The following is an 18,786-nucleotide window of genomic DNA, read 5'->3' as shown; positions in this document are numbered from 1 at the left end:
TTCATCCATCAATTACGAACATTCATCCGCAAATGTCCGAGCGGTCGCGAGCGTGGATGGGAGAATGGCGCGTTTTTTTATTTTTTTTTTATGAGCAACTGGGATGGTGACCCCTCTGGGAGTTGGTGCCCTATGAAGACTGCGTACTCTGCATATAGGGAGTGGCGGTACTATCTGGAATATATATTCCTCAAACCGTCGTACAAGAGGTGATGCTAGTACTTCAAGAATCTCTCAAAACCTATCTGTTCATAAAGCCTATATATAAAGTCTTAATGTAGTATTCCACAATATGTTGTGCTATTCTAATATTATTGTGTTTTTTATTGACATTGTTATTTGCCGTTATTTTTTGTTTTAATATTGTTACTGTTGTTACTTGCTATATGGTGACCTATAGTGGTTTGAAAGGCGCCTCAAATAAAATGCATTATTATTATTATTATTATTATTATTATTATTAGCTGTACACTTGATAACAAAATTTAATATAAACTTTTGCAATTTTGTTTCTGAGTTCTGTGTTTGTTTTTTTTGTTTTTTTTTATTTATTAATTTATTAAAAAAAAATTTTTTAGGAAGATTACAGCCTTTAATCTCCTCAAAATAAATGTGCATATAAACCATGAACAATTTAATTATAGCTGTATTTATAAAATGCTTACTAATGACTATTAATTTTAGGAGAAGGCTATATAAAGCAGCAACTGTTGATGTTGAGGCCTAAGATATTTGCAGTAATGATGAAAAAACAACAACAACAACACAAAATTACTTATTTTTTTCTGCTGGTGATTAAAGAGATGTTAACTCTAAGATGTTTCTCTCTCTCTCTCTCTCTCAATAATTTATTAGTGTTTTGTAATGATTTTATTGACCTATAATTCTGGTGATTAAAGAGATGATTCAGTCTCCCTCCCTATCTCTGTCTCTCTCTCTCTCTCTCTGACACATAGCCCATCCCCTCTCCCACACATTCACACAAACTCAGCACACACACTTAACACACAAACACACACACACACACACACACACATTACCCACAGTGACAGAGGGACAGTGACATCAGATGTATGATAGTTTTTTAATTTTCTATCATCCATATAGTGTTGTATAGTCATGAAACTATGCATATTTTCATCAGCATGACATGTCTTCTATGTGTAAATTTTTTTGAAGTGTTTAGAAGCTGCACTTAAAAAAAGAAAAGACATTTACTGGTTCCTTTTTTACTGTTATTTCAAAAAATCACCATGACAAAACCATTCAAGCTATCCAAAATTCATTCGCAACTTTTCTGTAAGATAAATTCTTTAAACAGTGGTAAAAGAGGATGTGGTGCTGAACCTTCAAGAGTCACTCAAAACGTATCTGTCCATAAAGCCTATTAAGAATTATTCTTAATACACAGTATTTCACAATACTTCAGCATGTTATTCTAATTAAGTGAGGGTCATTTTATCAGTAAAATACATATTATTTTTCTTTGAAAGATTTCTATAAATAATTTAAATCATTCTCGTTTCTACAATAATTATTTAAAAGTAATCCTATAGCTCCATCTGGTGGCCATTAGTGGTACTAAGAATTGCAAGCTTGATTTATAAGTTATGATAGTTTTAATTTTATGCTGGCTCCTGGACATGATAAAGCTATGAAACTTACTGTGCTTGTTTCAAATGATGACTTCTACATATATAAAAAAATATGAAGAGTTGGAATGAAGAATGTTAAAGATACAGTAAAATAACTATTGTATTTTTTTTATGTTACTTTCATAAATCGCTATGGCCACACCATTTAAGGTATCCTAAACCCATTCGCAATTTAACATCTTCAGTATATTGGCATCATGTTGAAAAAGTTTGGTGTGAACTACATGTGTCTTCTTGGAGTATGAATTCATTTACAGGCTCATTTTATCATAAATCCACAATAACATTTCTGAGTTCTGTATCAATCTGTGTTGTTGTTTGTTTATTTTTATTTTTTTATTTTTCATAGGTAGATAACTGGGCGGAGCCTATGACATAAAGTGTGAAAGTTGTTCGGCTCAATGACATCTATAAGTGTACTGAGTTTCATATAAATACATGCTAGTGTGTGTGAGCTATGGTTCAAGATTTCTGACTGTGTTCCAGGGGGCGCTGTAGAGCCCCTGTGCCACGCCCGGGTCCCAGTCTCTGTGGCGTCCTGATGGCCGCAGATTCCAATGTGTGTGCCAATTTTCAAGAGTTTTTCAGCATGTTAAGGCCCCCAAAAACCCCCGGAAGGTTTAATAAAAAATAAAAAAAATAATAAGAAGAAGAATAATCCTTAGAAGAACAATAGGGCTCTTCGCCCCTTCGGGCTTGAGCCCTAATAATCCTTAGGGGAACAATAGGGCCCTGCCCCCATTGGCTCGGGCCCTAATAAAAAATAATCCTAAGGAAAACAATAGGCCTCTCGCCCTTTGGGCTTGAGCCCTAATAATCCTTAGGGGAACAATAGGGCCCTGCGCCCATTGGCTCGGGCCCTAATAATAATAATAAACAAAGCAGATACAAGAGGGTCCTTGCACCTTGGTGCTCGGGCCCTAATAATAAACGGAGCAATTCCAATAGGGTCCTCACACCATCGGTGCTCGGGCCCTAATAATAATAATAAACGAAGCAGATACAATAGGGTCCTCACACCTTCGGTGCTCGGGCCCTAATAATAATAATAATAAACAAAGCAGATACTAGAGGGTCCTCGCACCTCGGTGCTCGGGCCCTAATAAACAAAGCAGATACAAGAGGGTCCTCGCACCTCGGTGCTCGGGCCCTAATAAACGGAGCAATTCCAAGAGGGTCCTCGCACCATCGGTGCTCGGGCCCTAATAAACAGAGCAGATACAATAGGGTCCTCACACCATCGGTGCTCGGGCCCTAAAAATAATCCTAAGGAAAACAATAGGCCTCTCGCCCTTTGGGCTTGAGCCCTAATAAACGGAGCAATTCCAAGAGGGTCCTCACACCATCGGTGCTCGGGCCCTAATAATCCTTAGGGGAACAATCAATAGGGCTCTGCGCCCATTGGCTCGGGCCCTAATAATCCTTAGGGGAACAATAGGGCTCTTCGTCCCTTCGGGTTTGAGCCCTAAAAATAATCCTAAGGAAAACAATAGGCCTCTCGCCCTTTGGGCTTGAGCCCTAATAATAATAAAAAATAATCCTAAGGAAAACAACAGGGCTCTCATCCTCCAGGCTTGAGCCCTAATAATAAAAAATAATCCTAAATCCTAAGGAAAACAATATAGGCCTCTCGCCCTTTGGGCTTGAGCCCTAATAATCCTACGGAAAACAATAGGCCTCTCGCCCTTTGGGCTTGAGCCCAAATAACAAATAATCCTAAAGAAAACAATAGGGCTCTCGCCCTCCAGGCTTGAGCCCTAATAATCCTAAGGAAAACAATAGGACGATCGCCATCCAGGCTTGAGCCCTAATAATAGACAAAGCAGATACAAGAAGGTCCTCGCACCTCGGGCCCTAATGGCAAAGGGCCAGCATGTTCTGAATAACTGTCTTGAATATCCCAGTAATACCTTGTCTTACTCTAGTGCTTGGAAATCATTTGACCAAAGGGTGCCTTACTTTACAAATAAATTATTCCTTTGTTCATTTGTCTCTTTCTTATTTTGTGTAGACTATTATAAAAATTTGGGTTTGCTAAGTTTTTGAATTGTTAGCAAAAGTATGTCTCATGCTTAAAGTCAGAATTTATTTGGTCAAATATCTAGTAAAAATAGTAACGTTGTGAAATATTATTATTTTAAGTCTTTTCTATTTTAATACATAATTATTATTTAGAATAATTTATAATTTTTTGCTGCTCAAGAAACATTTGTTGAAAACTTTTTTTGCTTCTTAATGTTTTGTGAGAAAACAGGATTCTTTGATAAATATAATGTTCAAAAGAACACAGTTTATTTGTATGTAACAAATGTCTTTCACTTTAGTTTCACAATATTGGGAAAAAAATTTTTTTGTGTATTTTCCATTAAATATTTTGTGCAAATGTGTATAAAGTATTGCTCTGCCTAATAATTCAAGGAAAATACCATTAAGTTATGATAGCGTTTCAACAAATGATGGCGCTGGAGTCAGAAGTATTCAGCACATAAACATGTTTATTTCTTAACTTAACCACAGAAAGAACACAGAGTGATGATTTACACACAATGCGACTGGGACGACTATCTCTTCCAAACCTCGTCCAATCAAAGGCTTCAGTTTAGCCTCATTCTTAATCCCAGAGGGAAGTTAGCAGTGCTAGTCAGCACACATCTCACTGAGCTTGAGAAATGGATAGCTGCAAATGTTTAAAATGATTTTTAGCTTGGTTGAATATTCTTTTACATGTTCACTTTATAACGAGCTGAAATGGCATTGGGACATGTTTGGGTTGTGCTAGATAGCCAACAAATCCTGACCACTTATTTAATAATCCTCAAGTATTCACTCTATACTATTTCTCTCTGCAGTCCATGATGCTTTCTATTATTTACATATTGAGGTCTTGTTTGTATTTTCCCCTGTTGTATTTCATTACACATCTAGCTGGTTCTTCCAAAATGAATCCTCTCATCTCTGAAGTCTCTTGAGCTCATGATGAGTTGCTGTCTTTCAGTGAGCTGCGTGCTGACGGACTGTAAAAACAAAGGTCGGGGTATTTGGCAAAAACTGTGTAGTTCTGTCAGGAATGTAGTTTGGTACTGATTTAAGCTATTTATATTGCATTTAAAATTGCCATTCAGTCATAGGATGCAGCAAGTTCTTGAACTTTGTGTTTTTATTGGGAAGGGAATGTTACAAGGTGGATGGAAGGATCGTACAGGTCGTTATAATAGAGGGTAGGAAAATACAGGCTAACGGGGTGAATATAAGACTTTCAAGGGGTAGTTACAAGGCTTGTTGGAGTTACATAGCTTAGGAACAGAATTCGGGGCATAGTTACAGAAAGGATTCATACTTCATCTTTGGGGGCGGAATTATAGGGCGGAAAGGGGGGCAGGTAGGAGCTGTCTGTTCATATCACTCCGGACCATAAGACACCTGCCACACAATGATATGACTCCTCTCTGCTTTAGACAACGCTGGCTTCATCTGAGGAGTTTCACCATTTGCTTCCTCTGTCTCGTCTTCGCCATCACCTGAGAAAAGAGAATGAGTAAATGCCATTAATAGTTATATGACCAAACAAACATGTTAATGTAGTGTATTAATTGTTTCTCACCGATACGGAAGTCGATATAACCCTCTCCTCCACTCAGTACTAGCACGTTCTGAAGGCTCTGTGCTTCTGTGTCCGCTGAGGAGCCCTGAGACTCTGATGGACTGTCCAACACGCTACCGTTCAGGCTGGCCAACACATCGCCTGAAAACAACATGAGATGCATGCATGTTATAGTTATATAAATGTCTAAAATATCCTTAAATAAATATACTTTAATAAATATGTCTAAAATTACATGTAAAATTTATATATATACAATTATATATTTAAAATTGACACTAACCTGGCACTGACACGAAAAATTTGACAGCATCTCTGTGTCCATGGAAACAGAGTTGAGCCTGTGCCATAGAGCAGTATGGTATGAAGCTACTCTTCTCAGAGTTACTGTCATCTGCATAAACGTGGATCACGCCCCCCGATGATGTGGGTGACACCTTATTGGCTGCAAGAGAACAGAAAGCACCAATCAGAAAGTTTAACGACCAACGCAGAAACTCACAAGGACTGCCAGTGCTTAAATAAATGAAACTGCTGCAGAGAAGAACAGTGTAATAAAGAGATCAAAGCATGCAAAAAAAGCAGCAGATATTAAAAAAGACAAAAAGCATGGGAAAAAAAATTAAGCATAGTAAACATAATGAAGGTAGAGGAAATTCATTCGTAATTAAAACAAGCTGAAACCACTGAAAAAAATAATCTATTGAACGATGGAGTGAATGAATTTTTTTTTTTGAAAAATATATTTTCTTCTGATAAATATGTATATGTAGATTTTATATGACTTCAAAAAAATTAACACAAAATAATGGGGATAGTAGGACAGAGGTAATTCATCCATGACCAAACATGCTAAAACAACTTAAAAAAACAAGTTTATCAAACAAAGAAATATAAATGAAAGAAGTACCTAAGTTGAGTACCGAAAATAAGTGTGATGTGACATGATAAGAATGACAGTTATAACTCTCCACACTTACCCCTCAGTCCGAGGAGCTGCCCTCGATGAAGCACTACGGCTACAGGAAAAGGAAGTGGGACGGGGAACAAGGCAGGACAAGAGAGCAACATTCATGAGACGAAGAGAAAGAGGGTAATGGTACAGTAAGGGAATAAAGAAGAGGAGAAAGGAGCTGACAAGAGGAGGCACAGGGTTTATTGGATAATTAAGGGATTAAGGAAGTTGACTTAGTGGTTAATGATCTGGGATAATGACATTAAAGTTTCAGGGTGGTGGCTACCCAATGAAATCGAAAGATGATGAGAATCAAGCCTCTTAACTAGTTTAACCAGCAAGAGATCCTTGGTCAGCCAGCTTCAGAATGAGCAAGAGCAAGAACAAGCTGATTGACCATCAAAAGTATCACTAACCAGCATAAACCAGTGACAGAGAAATGTTTTGGTTGATCAGTGAAGGGTAAGGAAATGGTTCAGATGATCAAGGACCTTGTTATCAATAAAGTGTATGTGCATACAAATACCCCTTAGACTTACTTTCAGTCAGAGGGATTGAGATGATGACACCATTTCCAGTCCCCACCCACAGTCTGTTTCCTCCAATCAGCAGCGCAGTTATCCTGACAAAAGAGAAGCCCAACTTTCCTGTACCTGTCAATCACAGACAACATTGTAAACAATGTAAAACATTTTATTGCGACTTCTGATCTTTGATCAATTTAAGGCAAAATTACTATCTTTCAATAAATGGAATAAAGGACCAATAAATATAAACAACATATTTAAATATAAAAATCTTATTTTATTACATTGACTTTTTTTTTGTTGACATTTTATGTTAAATTGCTTTTATAAATATGGTAAAATAAAACAAAATATAAAATTAAATTAAATTAAAGTAAAAAAACAGCATGAAGAGGCAATCTCAATTCTAAACTAATCTCTACACAGAACGCTATAAATCAGAAGTGTTGAAGTCACAGCAACAAAGTGAGAAGTGTTACCCAGCATCTTGCTGACATAAGGCTCAATATCCACATCTTGCAGATGCTGATGTGTGAGTGCGTGGTACAAGCGGAGCGTAGAATCCAACCGGATTGAAACCCAGACACCATCACCAATCCATGCCAGCTGTCTCACCTGGCTCTCCTTGCGTGGGTGAGCGTCAAATGATTTCTACATGAAAGAGAGAGAAAGATAAAAAAAATGTCCCAAGACGAAGATTATGATGAAGACATAACATTCACTATCTGAGAATCACCTCAATCTGCATGCTCTTGGGCTGGATCACGTGGATCTTGTTCTTGTTACCACACCAGACTTTGTCATGAACCACAGCCATGCATCGAATGGAGTGGTGGGGTCTTCCCAGATCCATAAGATGATAGTTCGATAGATCCCATTGTCCGTCTGTGTTTATATTTCACATTTGTTATTGTAATATGCATGAATGAGAAATATTTACAAAATTGTTTTAACAAATAACCGTTTTCCATTTTATCACAAGTTTAACATTAGAAAAATGAAGCAAACCTTCAGCTCTATGAAAGATTGCAAGAGTTCCATCAGCTAACGCAACCAAAACTCTCCCCTTCACATGTCTGAAACACAATGAGACAAAGTAAGAAATGTTAGTATTTTTTCATATAGTAGGTGTTATTCTTTTTATATACACTACTATTCAAAAAGTTTATTCCCCAAGGATGCATCGAATTGGTCAAATGTAACAGTAAAGTCTTTTATATTGTTACAAAACATATGTCAAAAATGCTTTTGAACTTTCTATTTATTATAGTATCCTGACAAAATATCATGGTTTACACAAAAAAATATTAAGCAGCAAAACTGTTCCCTTTTAGTCTGTCACTCTAGACGTCACGTCATGGACCGACGAATTGGGATCTCAATTTGAGAGACCAATCTACTTCGAGTGTAAACTAAACTCTTGTAAGCTTATGGTTTTGGCAGCATGGCGATTCAGCGGTGGTCGAGTGGGTTGCACACTCCGCCCCCCCTGTTGTGCTGCAAGCAGCCATTTCCCTGAATGAGCAATTTTCTCTAAAAGAATTTCACAGGTGCATCTTTGACGGACCATCTTTTTAAAGATGCCATTTCACACAGTGTGTTTCTGGATGCAGTCATTACCTGACGCCGGATGATGGTCAAGATCGCTGCCTCACGTGTCTGTGAATTAAACACGCTGAGGTGGCATTTGTGGATGACTCATGTTCCCATTGCGTGAAAATTACCATCTCGGAGCTTTGGACCAGCTTTCGCTACTTCCGGCAGTAGCACAGGTGATTTGAGGGTCACAGTGGTGGCAAACCCCTCAGGGAACTAACTCTCAGGGGACCACCAATCCTCTAGCACCTTTGATCTAGTTGAGCAGCCAATGGAATGTGCTGGGCCCTCTTCAAAGTGCTTACTAGCGGTATTCTGTTGGGCTCCTCCTGATGACTGGATGTCGATCATTGCATGGGAGGGAGAGCTATCTGAGGAAGATTCAGCTGTGCTGTCACCCTCTGGGATCAAATGCCTGAATCGGATCCAGCTATGCTTTCCCGGGCCGCCGAGAAGAGAGGGCTCAAGTGGAGCAGTCAGTAGCAATTGTGTCCTAAGTGCACCTCCTTCTGGTGAGGAGCCCTGTTGCTCCCTTCCCGGGTTAGTAGGTAAGGTTCCTCAATGCCCCTGTGCTTCCACCTGGCTTTAACACCCCAGTCTGATCATTGCCGAGGGTGGCCCCCTGCGTTTGCCCTCACTCCGGCGCAGCATCCGCAGCAACCTCTGCAGCAGCCTCCAGACAAGCAGCATTGTGGAGCCGGGCATAGGCAGGTCGCCCTGCCTGTCCAGGCCTGCGTCAATCCTGGTGGCAAGCGGAAGAGCTAGTAGGTCTGAGACAGGCGACCCAGAGATGGAGGGATCTGCTCTTCAGGAGATGGTGAATGCACTCCTTCCCCCAGAGTAGGGCCGGGTGAAGAATCTATTGTTTCGTTTTACCCTGCAATTGGTCTTTTGGTTGACAGTACCCAAATTCTCAACAAAAGAGCAGTTTTCTCTATCTCTGGCTCCCAGGAGAGCACTGAAAGCTGCAGATGGCCCAACACCAGACCTCACTCATCCTCCTCCTTCACCAGCCGGCAGCAGCGGGCGGTTCGAGAGCATCAACAAAAGTCCTACTCATGCACCCTCTGCAAACCAGGTAAGTGTTGCACTACATACTAAGACCCCTCTTCGCTCCACTCACAAGCCAAACTCCTGCATTCCACCTCCCTGCCCCACTGCGGTTACAGCGGTGGTTTCGTTGGTCCCGCTTGCATGGTTTCTGGGTGCCTGGCTACCCAGCCCATCTCGCTGTCTCGCTGAACCATCAGACCATCACTACAGTGAAGGCAGCTGATGCTCCTGTCTTGCATGCAGAGATTGCAGTCCTACTGACGAAGGATGTGATAGAGCTGATCCCTCCAGCTAATATGAGGATGGGAAACCGTTTCTGCTTCTGGCATATCAGTAGAAGGTTCTGCCTCTTCAGAGACCTCTCACTGCCAGTTGCTCTACTCCCTGACCAAGGGAACACTCTGCATGGACTCAAGTATGCCCAAACCCCCACCCCCCCAGTGAGCCATTCTCGCACAGACACTGTGCAAGTCATGGAGGACGAGGAGCTGGTCTTGCTTGTGGCACCATATTGGCCCAGACATGGTTCCTCAAACTAATGCTCCTTGCTACAGCCCCTCTCTGGCAGATTTCCTCTGAGGAAGGATCTACTGACTCAGAGATGGGGCACCTCTGGAAACTTCATGTCTGGTGCCTGGAGGTAGAGGACACCATCACTTCGAGGAGAGCACTGTCTATGAGACACGCTTGAGCCTTGAAGTGGAACCTGTTTGTTGAGTGGTGTTATTTTCGTCGTGAAGACTCCTGGAGATGCAGAGCTGTGCTTTCCTTTTTGCAGTAAGGGCTGGAGCGAAGGCTGTCTCCCTCCACCCTGAGTTTATGTCGCTGCGATCACTGCAAACCATGACCCCATGGAAGGGAAGTCAGTAGGTAAGCATGACGTGGTCATCAGTTTCCTTATGGTGGCCAGAAGGATAGATCCTCCCCGGGCCCCCCTCCATACCCTCTTGGGACCTGTCTCTAGTGCTTAAAATGCTACAGCAGAGTCCATATCTGCCTTTCTACTCATTCGAGCTGAAGTTTCTTTCAATGAAAACTCTGTTATTGCTTGCACTGGCCTTCATCAAGAGGGTAGGGGACCTGCACACATTTTCAGTCAAATATATGTGCCTAGAGCTCTGGCTGGCTGACTCCCAGGAAATCCGGTGGCCCAGGCCCGGCTATGTGCCCAAGGTTCCCACTACTCCCTTCAAAGATCAGATGGTGAACCTGCAAGTGCTGCCCTTGTAGGAGGCAGACCCAGCCCTATCTTTGCTGTCCCATCCAAGCGTAGACTGGATACAAAGTTTAGGACCTCAGGCCAGCTCTTTGTCTGTTACGGAGGCCAGCAGAAGGGGAAGGCCATCTCTAAGCAGAGGATAGCCCACTGGATTGTGGAAGCCATCACCCTGGCTTATCAGGTAGAAGGTGTGCCCTGCCCGCTCAAGTTGCGTGCTCACTTTACTAGGAGTGTTGCATCCTTCTGGGCCCTGGCTCGTGGCACCTCGCTGACAAATATTTGTAGAACTGCGGGCTGTGCAACCCCCAACATGTTCACTATATTCTGTATCCTTTGTGTGGAGCCAGTATCCTCCTGTGATTTCACCTCAAATGGGTAGTTTGGGTGTTTCCCTGGCAGACTTCTGCCATTTCCAAGAGGGTTACAATCCCCTCCAATTGTCAATATGTACCTAAATGGGTATTCATATTCGTATTTGCTCCCGAGACCTCTTTCAGGAAAGATGGGACTTCCGCAGCATCCCTGTTCCAAGTGGAATAGGTACGTTTTCCTAGTGTTATCCAATCACACTGAGTGGGTAGTGCTACGACAACAGTGAGTGGTTTTCTTTTTGCGAGCTCTGGCCTACACCAAAAAAGCAGTGTGGGTGGCTCGCACAGGGCACTTGCAGGGGCAGTATATATGGCGCTTTAGTAGAGGATCCCAATTTGTCGGTCACCGACATGACGTCGATACTGATTGACTGAAACGGAACATCTTGGTTACATATGTGTTTCTTGAGCAGCAAATTGATGATTCTGAAAGATCATGTGACAATGAAGACTGGAGTATTTATGCTGGAAATTCAGCTTTGCCAACACAGAAGTACATTTTCAAACGTATTAAAAACAATTATTTAAAAAAAAATACAAATAAAAAAATAAAAACAAATAAAATAAAAACAATATCGTTAATGAATTCAGAGAACTCTTTCAAAAACATTAAAATCAGACCCCAAACTTTTGAATAGTACTGTACATACTTCAGTAGGATTCTACTTACACCAAACTCAGTACAGAGTCTTTGAGTTTGATTGAATGGAGGCATTTCTTCCAATTGGTCACTGCAGAGTGGACATAAAGCCTGTGGAGAGAGTTTACAGAGACTTTACAGAGTATTTTACAATGTGCATTTAATATTTGAGATGGAATTTTGACTTAAGAATGTGAAAATGCAACTGAATATGTGATGCCAACCAGCCATTTTGGGCTCCTAGCCACATGGTCGGGGCAGCACTTGTTCCTGCCTGGTCGTCTCCTGCCTCTTCTGAGTCTGTGGGGGCTGAAGTCACTTGCTCCTTCGGCACACCTGCTTCACTGATGACACAACGCGCACAGCAGACCATTTAAATTCAACACACATACCTTAATCATTTCTTAACGTATTCAGCAAATAGTAAACCGCCCTTTTGCAGTGAGAAAAAAACAGGACTGGTTTAAAAAACTGTATAATATTTGTGAATAAACATTTATGAAAGAATTTGTCAAGTCAAGTCACCTTTATTTATATAGCGCTTTTAACAATATAGATTTTAACAAAGCAACTGAACAGCATTAAAAATTTATAATTTATAATTAAATAATAATTCATCTAAAGGTTTTGTGGTTTAGTAGGCTAAAGGTGAGGTACCTGTGTGTGTTGTCAGTAAAGACATGCTCGGTGAAAGTACTGAGTGTGCTGTCCCCACTCTCACTAGGCCCTGCCTCCTCAGACACCTCAATGGCTTCTGTCGCTTCCTCCGCAGACTGTGACACTGCTAAGCTTCTGCACACTGGAGCTGTAGGAGCTAAACACAAAGCATATGATGAACACTATGTAGTCTCAAAGATTCCTAACATACCTTTTCAGTCAGTTTGCTCACCTTGGCTTCGGTCCTGCACAGGTGTGTCGGTGCGAGAGGAGCAGTTGCTGCGTACTACGCTGCAGTTAGTGGCACAGCCCACGATGGTGATTCCCGCCAGCATGCCCTCCACTCCACCCTTCTCCTCTGAAGGCCCATCTCCAGCCTGCTGCTCCAGAAATATATCACCTGCTGGGTAATCACTCTCACTGGCCGCTACACACACACACACACACACACACACACACACACACACATGAAAAATACAAGTGACAGTTAACACATCTTATACAGTTCTACAATTGAGAGTGTAGTTATTTGTATACAGCACTACCTGGTACGCTGGAGATACAGAGCACATGGGCATTACACACATTAAACTGGTCGACCAGTGAGCAGGGCTGGTTTGCATCGATAATGACCACTTTACTGGCTGAATGAGTGCTTGTCAGAATCCACACGCGGCTGCTCATCGAGTCAGTCTCATGCAGTTCTTTAGGCTAAAAGAGGGAGAAATATCAATGTTTAGACTCGAGACTCACTTCCAGCATTCATTTACTTAAAAAGAAAGGGATGCAGCGGCAGTAATCCCTTCTGATCTAGTGACTAGTGAATTAAAAAAATAATTATATGAAATGATTTAAGTTGTAATAAAAATTACTAAAATGTTATTATAAGCATAACAAATTGAGTAAAAGGTTTACCTAAAAAAATTAGCAATAAATCTGAAAACATCTTAGTATAAGACGTATATGTGGTTTGTCTCCCTTCTGCTTCAATCAATGTCACACATTTGCTTATTTGAATTTCTTTACATTCTTTACTTTTACACTCTGCTTTTTCCAGGTTTAAATTTAATTTCAATTAAAATGTTTGATGTGGTCTCAGACTTTATGCTCACCAAGGCTGTATATATTTAATAATAAAAAAATAATAAATAAATAAATAAATAAAACTGTAAAATTGCAAAATATTATTAGACTTTAATAGATTTGTTATCTATTATAATATATTTTAAAATATAATTTCTTACTGTGAAGGCAAAGCAGAATTTTTTAGAAGTCACTATTTATTATTAAATGTATTATTATTATCAGTGTTAAAATGTTGCTGTTAGTTATTTTTTATGGAGTTTGTGTTAATTTTTTCAAGATTCCTATTTGTAACTTTATAAATCTTTTTAATGTCACTTTTGTTCAACTGAATGCATCCTTGAGTTAAAAGGTTTTTTTTTGTTGTTGTTTTTTTTACATTTCCTCCAAAAGTGTTGGTTTATTTTCTTGTAATTTCATGTGTTCTATTCTTGTTTTTTAAAAGGCCTTCACCTTCTTTTTCTCTGGTGAGCTCTCGCTCTTGCTGTCTCCACCTGGGTCTTCAGCAGTCAAAGGATCTGAGCCGTTGGACGGCTTCACAGCTGCAGTCTCCTGATTGGGTGTCTTCCATCCAGTGAGATCCACACCAGCAGCACACCACAGCTGAAGAACAAGAGTCTGAGTTCATCACTTCAAACCCTCAAAACAAACCGTCTGCAAGCCTGTGTGTATCTTTTACCTTTCTTTTGGGATCTTTCTCCACCAGAGGGCGGCAGTAAACTGGCACAGGGACATTTTTCATGCGATTATCCTCTTTCTCGTTGGCCTGTGAGGACACAGGAAGACAGTGATGTTCACAAGGCCTTTGTAAATAAGATCACTGCCACACACTACAAGCTGAAAATGCCAAACTCAGAGCTCCCATCATGCCCTGGTTAAGATTGCCTTGATCCAAGGCACACATAGAAAAGGGGAAACCAAGAACAGTAGTTCAAAGTCTGTTAGAGGGTTACAAGGCAGACACATGCGCAATGACAGTCAGTCTACTGTATAGTCAGCAAATGCCATTGAGAGACAGAGAGAGCAGCAAATCATGATTCAAGTGTTTCTAAGATGGAGGAAAGTTTGATAGGGACCAGCATATCATGTTACATAAGACTGACACAGACTGTTACATAATTCACCATCTGAATTAATTTACTTTCATCTAAGACTGTGTTCTCTTTATAGAATACAATTTTGGAATCTGATTATAATAAAACAAGCTTTGGTTTAAAATGAAAAAGCACAAAAAAAGATTATTAAAATGATTTAAAATGTGCTTTAAAGTATGTATTTTTATACATATTTAAAAGAGTACTTAAGTGTCCTAAGAAACAGTCCTGAAAGTGTTCTCTCTTTATTAAGTACACCTAAATTACCTTTTATTTTCTGAATATTATATATTCTGTAAGTACAATTTCCTTTTTTACAAATATATACACTTTTTCCCAAGGGACCACACTATTTAAATTAAATTGCATTAATGATTTCATAAATATAAAACATGTTGAACTGAAAGCAATATATGTATTAAACTTATTTCCTATTACATTAAATCATAACATGATATATTTGAGCTTTTTAAATTGTAGTTACGTAGTTCATCAAATGCTGAATGATTTTCACGGACCACTGTATTTGAATTACTTTTAAATTGATACATGGTACTCCATTTACATTTAAGGTTATCTTGCAATAACGCTGACTAATAAATTATGATGACTTGCACAGTTATATCAGTAAAGGTTGTATGTTACTGTAAAATCAGCAAAATGTCTTAAATGCAGAAAATACTACGGTATAAATGCCAGAGGTTTCATTTCTAAAGATATATTCAACTTAGCAAAGACGTAATTTTCTGCTGCATCTACGCAGTGATTTGCTGACTGAGGCTGAGTCAGGTTAGGGCTGGGAGTTAAAGGGACAGGGTGGGAGAGGTGCATGCTGGTCCTCTGCCGCTCAGACTTGCCTGCGTCCTCTTCGCTGTGGCATCTTGAGCACTGTCCGCCTGCGGGACGTTCTGTGGGAGATCACAGTTAGAGCCACGGTGACACTGTCACCACGGCAAGCTTGACAATCACACTGTCACCATATAACCCTAGCACTGTTGCCACTCCAGAAACCAGCACAACGTGAACTAGTTAACTAGTCCCATGAAACAAAAAAAAAAAAAAAAAAAAAAAACTAATTCCAGACTAATAACAGCCATTACTAAGACAATGGCAACCAGCACACAGTCATGGCTTGCTGCTGTGTCACACACGAGCGAGAGTTCAGATGTTAAAACACTTATAATAGTTAAAAGAGGTGCCAAGTTATTAACAGGACAAAACGCTAAATGCACTTTATTCTTCTTCACATTTTACTGTCTGCTTAAACTATTTTAGCAAAACAGTTTATTTGCACAGTTCATGTAAATAAACAATTCACTGATAAAATTAACAAATCACAGTGCAAACACAAATGCAACAATGCATTGTTATTTTTATAAAATTTCAATTTTTTGTGTGTTTTGTTCTTTTATTTGAAAAAAAGACTAATTTTTATTTTTATTTATATTATTATTTTTTTTACATTCATTTTAGTTTCTTCTTATTTAAACATTGCATTTCACTTAGTTGCCAAGGTTGCATTTCTTTTATAATAATTTATAAATGTTTATACTGTGTGTGTGTGTGTGTGTGTGTATATATACATATATATGAAATATATAAAAAATAAAACACCTACAATTTATTTAAATTAAAAACAATTTTAATGTTTAAAACTAACTTAATTACTAATTACTAATTACTAAAACCCCACTAAATTACTCTTGCACATCTTCAACAAACCATTAATCACCTCATATAAACTCAGACGCCCATTCCCTATCTTGGGAGGAGCTAAACTAGGAAATGCCCCCTTTGGTGCACCCTTTTGGTGCATTTGGCTCCATATTTTTTTCTCTTCTATTTGACTTCCTGACAAAACAGAGGCACTTCAGTCTCCAGGTGGAGATAAATTTACTGGAGATCAAGGGTCAAGGGTCAACATAGGGGCAGATACCTGTTTCAGTCGGGACGGGACACTCCAGCCACAGGTCTGCATGGGGCCGTCCTTCCGGCGCATGTGCTCGCGCACCTGCCGGTACTGCTCTCGACGCTGCTCTCTGCGTGTACAGAGCGCAGAATCGCTGAGGAGAGACGCAACACCATTACTGGGCAGTCTACAGGGCGAAGAGAAAGAGAGAGAGCGAGCAGTCAGCGAAAGAGCGAGAGAACCAGCCAGCCGAGGCCAAAAACAAATGCCAGACACACAGCGGGATGTGATACATTTCATTTATATTTCTGTATTTGGCATTTGGCAAATATTATGTCATTTAATGCTAATGGAGTGCGAAGGAAGCAGACTTAAAAAAATTTTTTATATGTATATGTTGATATGATCTAATGGTTTGAAATGTAACTGTGTAAAAATGCTCTGATGAATTAAGCAATGAATGCATAAAAAAATTACATATTTTCATTATTTATAAGTTATTAGATAATAATAACTAATAATTTACAAAACATTCATGAGCAATTCATAAGTGATATGCTAAGCAAGAACTAGAACTAGATTTGGCAAGAACAAGAACTAAACCTCACAACCTAAATTAAGTATTAAATAAATACTAATTTTTTTAAAAAAAATGCAGGTTTTCTTTTAGAGATAATGTTAGAATTAGTCTGTAGTTTTTATTATTAGTTTTATTTAAAGCTATAAAAGTCTATGCTATTTCCTTGGATAACCTAAGTAAAGGTATGAGTGAGTCAAATGCAGCATTAGCGCACAGCATTTAGCAGGAGTCAGCTTGCCTGAGCAGAAGAAAGAGAGAGAACAGACACGGGGGACAGAGGAAGAGGGAGGACAAACAGACAGGTACAGTGTGTGGATGAGGATGTGAGGACAGATGGGACAAAGACACGGTCAGGTACGCATGTTTCTTCTCACTCTTCAGGCATGAACTCCAGTGTGCCGCTGGAGGTGGAGATCTGGCACATGGTTTGGGAGCGTCTCTGGTTGTAGCCAGCAGGAGAGGGAGACCTGTAGTGAATGTTGACACTGGTGTACGGCCGTTTCACTGGAGGAGGGCTCGCAGATGAACTAAAAAGACGGGCAAAGCTGGAGAAAGACACATCAAAGTGAGCAGGTAAAGGAACAGATCAAATGTTAATTATAAAATTAGTAATAAAACTACTGCTGTGTGAAATCATTCCCCTTTCTTACATACTGATTTAAAGGGATCATTAGATGCCCATTTTCAACAAGTTTATATTATTCTTTAGGGTCTTAATAAAAAGTCTGTAAGATAGTTTGGATTAAATTTCTTAATGGTAATAAAACACCCTTTTTACCCTGTCAAAAACAGCTCTTTTCAGAGCAAGCAGTTTTGTAGTTTTTTCCTTTAAATGTTAATGAGCTCTGCTGACCCCGCCCCTCTCTTCCAGCTGCTCTCTGAGGGACTGTTTACTTTAGCCACATTCATCATGAAACTTGCTTATTAGCACATTATTAGAAAAAGCGATTTGCAAAGATTCATTGAAAAAAAACGCACATACTTTTTTCTGTTGGTGAAGCTGGATCACGAATGAGTTGCGTGAAAATAAACACATTTAGGTAGATCGGGGACGCATTCCCTTGTGTCTTCAGCGGCTCAGATGTTGGTAGTAAATGACGACTGCTATGTTAATAATAATAGCCATTGTAAGTCTGCATCTGCTCTGGTGGTGAAACAATGGTGGACTGATTACAGCTCACTCAGTCCAATCTGTGCTGAAACACCACTGTCAATCAAACTATAGTGGGAGGGGCCTGTCTGTGTGATGTCACAATGACCAGCTTCTGACATCCGCTCAATTTGACAAAGGGGAAAACATTTAACGAGATAAAAAAAAACACTGGGTGGATTTTTATCATTACAGGGTGGTTGTGTGCACACACTGCCAACACACGTCAGTTCAAACAACTTGTAAAAGTGCATGTAGCATCCGATGACCCCTTTAAGAGTTAAAAACGAAATGTCTAAATCTGCTGTATTACTCACAACTGCCAGATTATGGACTTTTTTTTCTCTGGTAGAGCAGGACTCTCTCGAGATGCCCTGTGGAAGTGAAATAGACAAAGTGTAAATTAAGTTTTTACATGAGACTGTAAACATACTAAAAATATGTTTATTAGTTAACTGTACATTACCTAAATATATAGCATTGAAAATGTTTTATCTTTTAACATTGCATTATATAATTTTACTGTAAAAAGTATAAATGAACATAAATTACAGCTACAATTAATGTAGTACTCAACAAGAAATTACTTGTACTTTGAAAGTAAATGACTGTTAAAAAGTTTTTTTTATATTTTCTTTTATCAAAAACAGGGCCACCTTATAATTTAAAATGGTAAACAGTAAAAGTACATTCCCT

At 39.5% G+C, this 18,786-nt stretch overlaps 1 protein-coding gene across 6 annotated transcripts in view; it reads right to left on the bottom strand.

Moving 5' to 3' along the window:
• Positions 1 to 4,130: 4,130 nt before the first annotated feature.
• The window catches only part of LOC127947592 (C-Jun-amino-terminal kinase-interacting protein 3), a 31,706-nt gene continuing 17,050 nt past the window's right edge, over positions 4,131 to 18,786 (bottom strand). For 3 of the 6 annotated variants that reach the window (XM_052544680.1, XM_052544677.1, XM_052544678.1), the window contains 18 exons: positions 18,408 to 18,464; positions 17,315 to 17,485; positions 16,388 to 16,514; positions 14,037 to 14,123; positions 13,811 to 13,960; positions 12,820 to 12,985; positions 12,507 to 12,701; positions 12,275 to 12,431; positions 11,842 to 11,961; positions 11,648 to 11,728; positions 7,747 to 7,814; positions 7,475 to 7,623; positions 7,218 to 7,389; positions 6,751 to 6,864; positions 6,237 to 6,275; positions 5,540 to 5,701; positions 5,257 to 5,397; positions 4,131 to 5,173 (listed from right to left, as the gene is read on the bottom strand). In XM_052544680.1, the coding sequence (XP_052400640.1) occupies positions 5,055 to 5,173; positions 5,257 to 5,397; positions 5,540 to 5,701; positions 6,237 to 6,275; positions 6,751 to 6,864; positions 7,218 to 7,389; positions 7,475 to 7,623; positions 7,747 to 7,814; positions 11,648 to 11,728; positions 11,842 to 11,961; positions 12,275 to 12,431; positions 12,507 to 12,701; positions 12,820 to 12,985; positions 13,811 to 13,960; positions 14,037 to 14,123; positions 16,388 to 16,514; positions 17,315 to 17,485; positions 18,408 to 18,464 (2,275 nt within the window). In that variant the 3' untranslated portion in view covers positions 4,131 to 5,054. Of the gene's footprint in view, positions 5,174 to 5,256; positions 5,398 to 5,539; positions 5,702 to 6,236; positions 6,276 to 6,750; positions 6,865 to 7,217; positions 7,390 to 7,474; positions 7,624 to 7,746; positions 7,815 to 11,647; positions 11,729 to 11,841; positions 11,962 to 12,274; positions 12,432 to 12,506; positions 12,702 to 12,819; positions 12,986 to 13,810; positions 13,961 to 14,036; positions 14,124 to 16,387; positions 16,548 to 17,314; positions 17,486 to 18,407; positions 18,465 to 18,786 lie in introns of all 6 variants that reach the window. The other 3 variants (XM_052544675.1, XM_052544676.1, XM_052544679.1) reach the window with 3 other exon arrangements.

The sequence above is a fragment of the Carassius gibelio genome, chromosome A3 (assembly GCF_023724105.1).
Source record: "Carassius gibelio isolate Cgi1373 ecotype wild population from Czech Republic chromosome A3, carGib1.2-hapl.c, whole genome shotgun sequence".
Lineage (NCBI taxonomy): Eukaryota > Metazoa > Chordata > Actinopteri > Cypriniformes > Cyprinidae > Carassius > Carassius gibelio.
The sequence above is the reverse complement of the archived record's forward strand: the minus strand, read 5'-3'. Positions and strand labels throughout refer to the sequence as shown.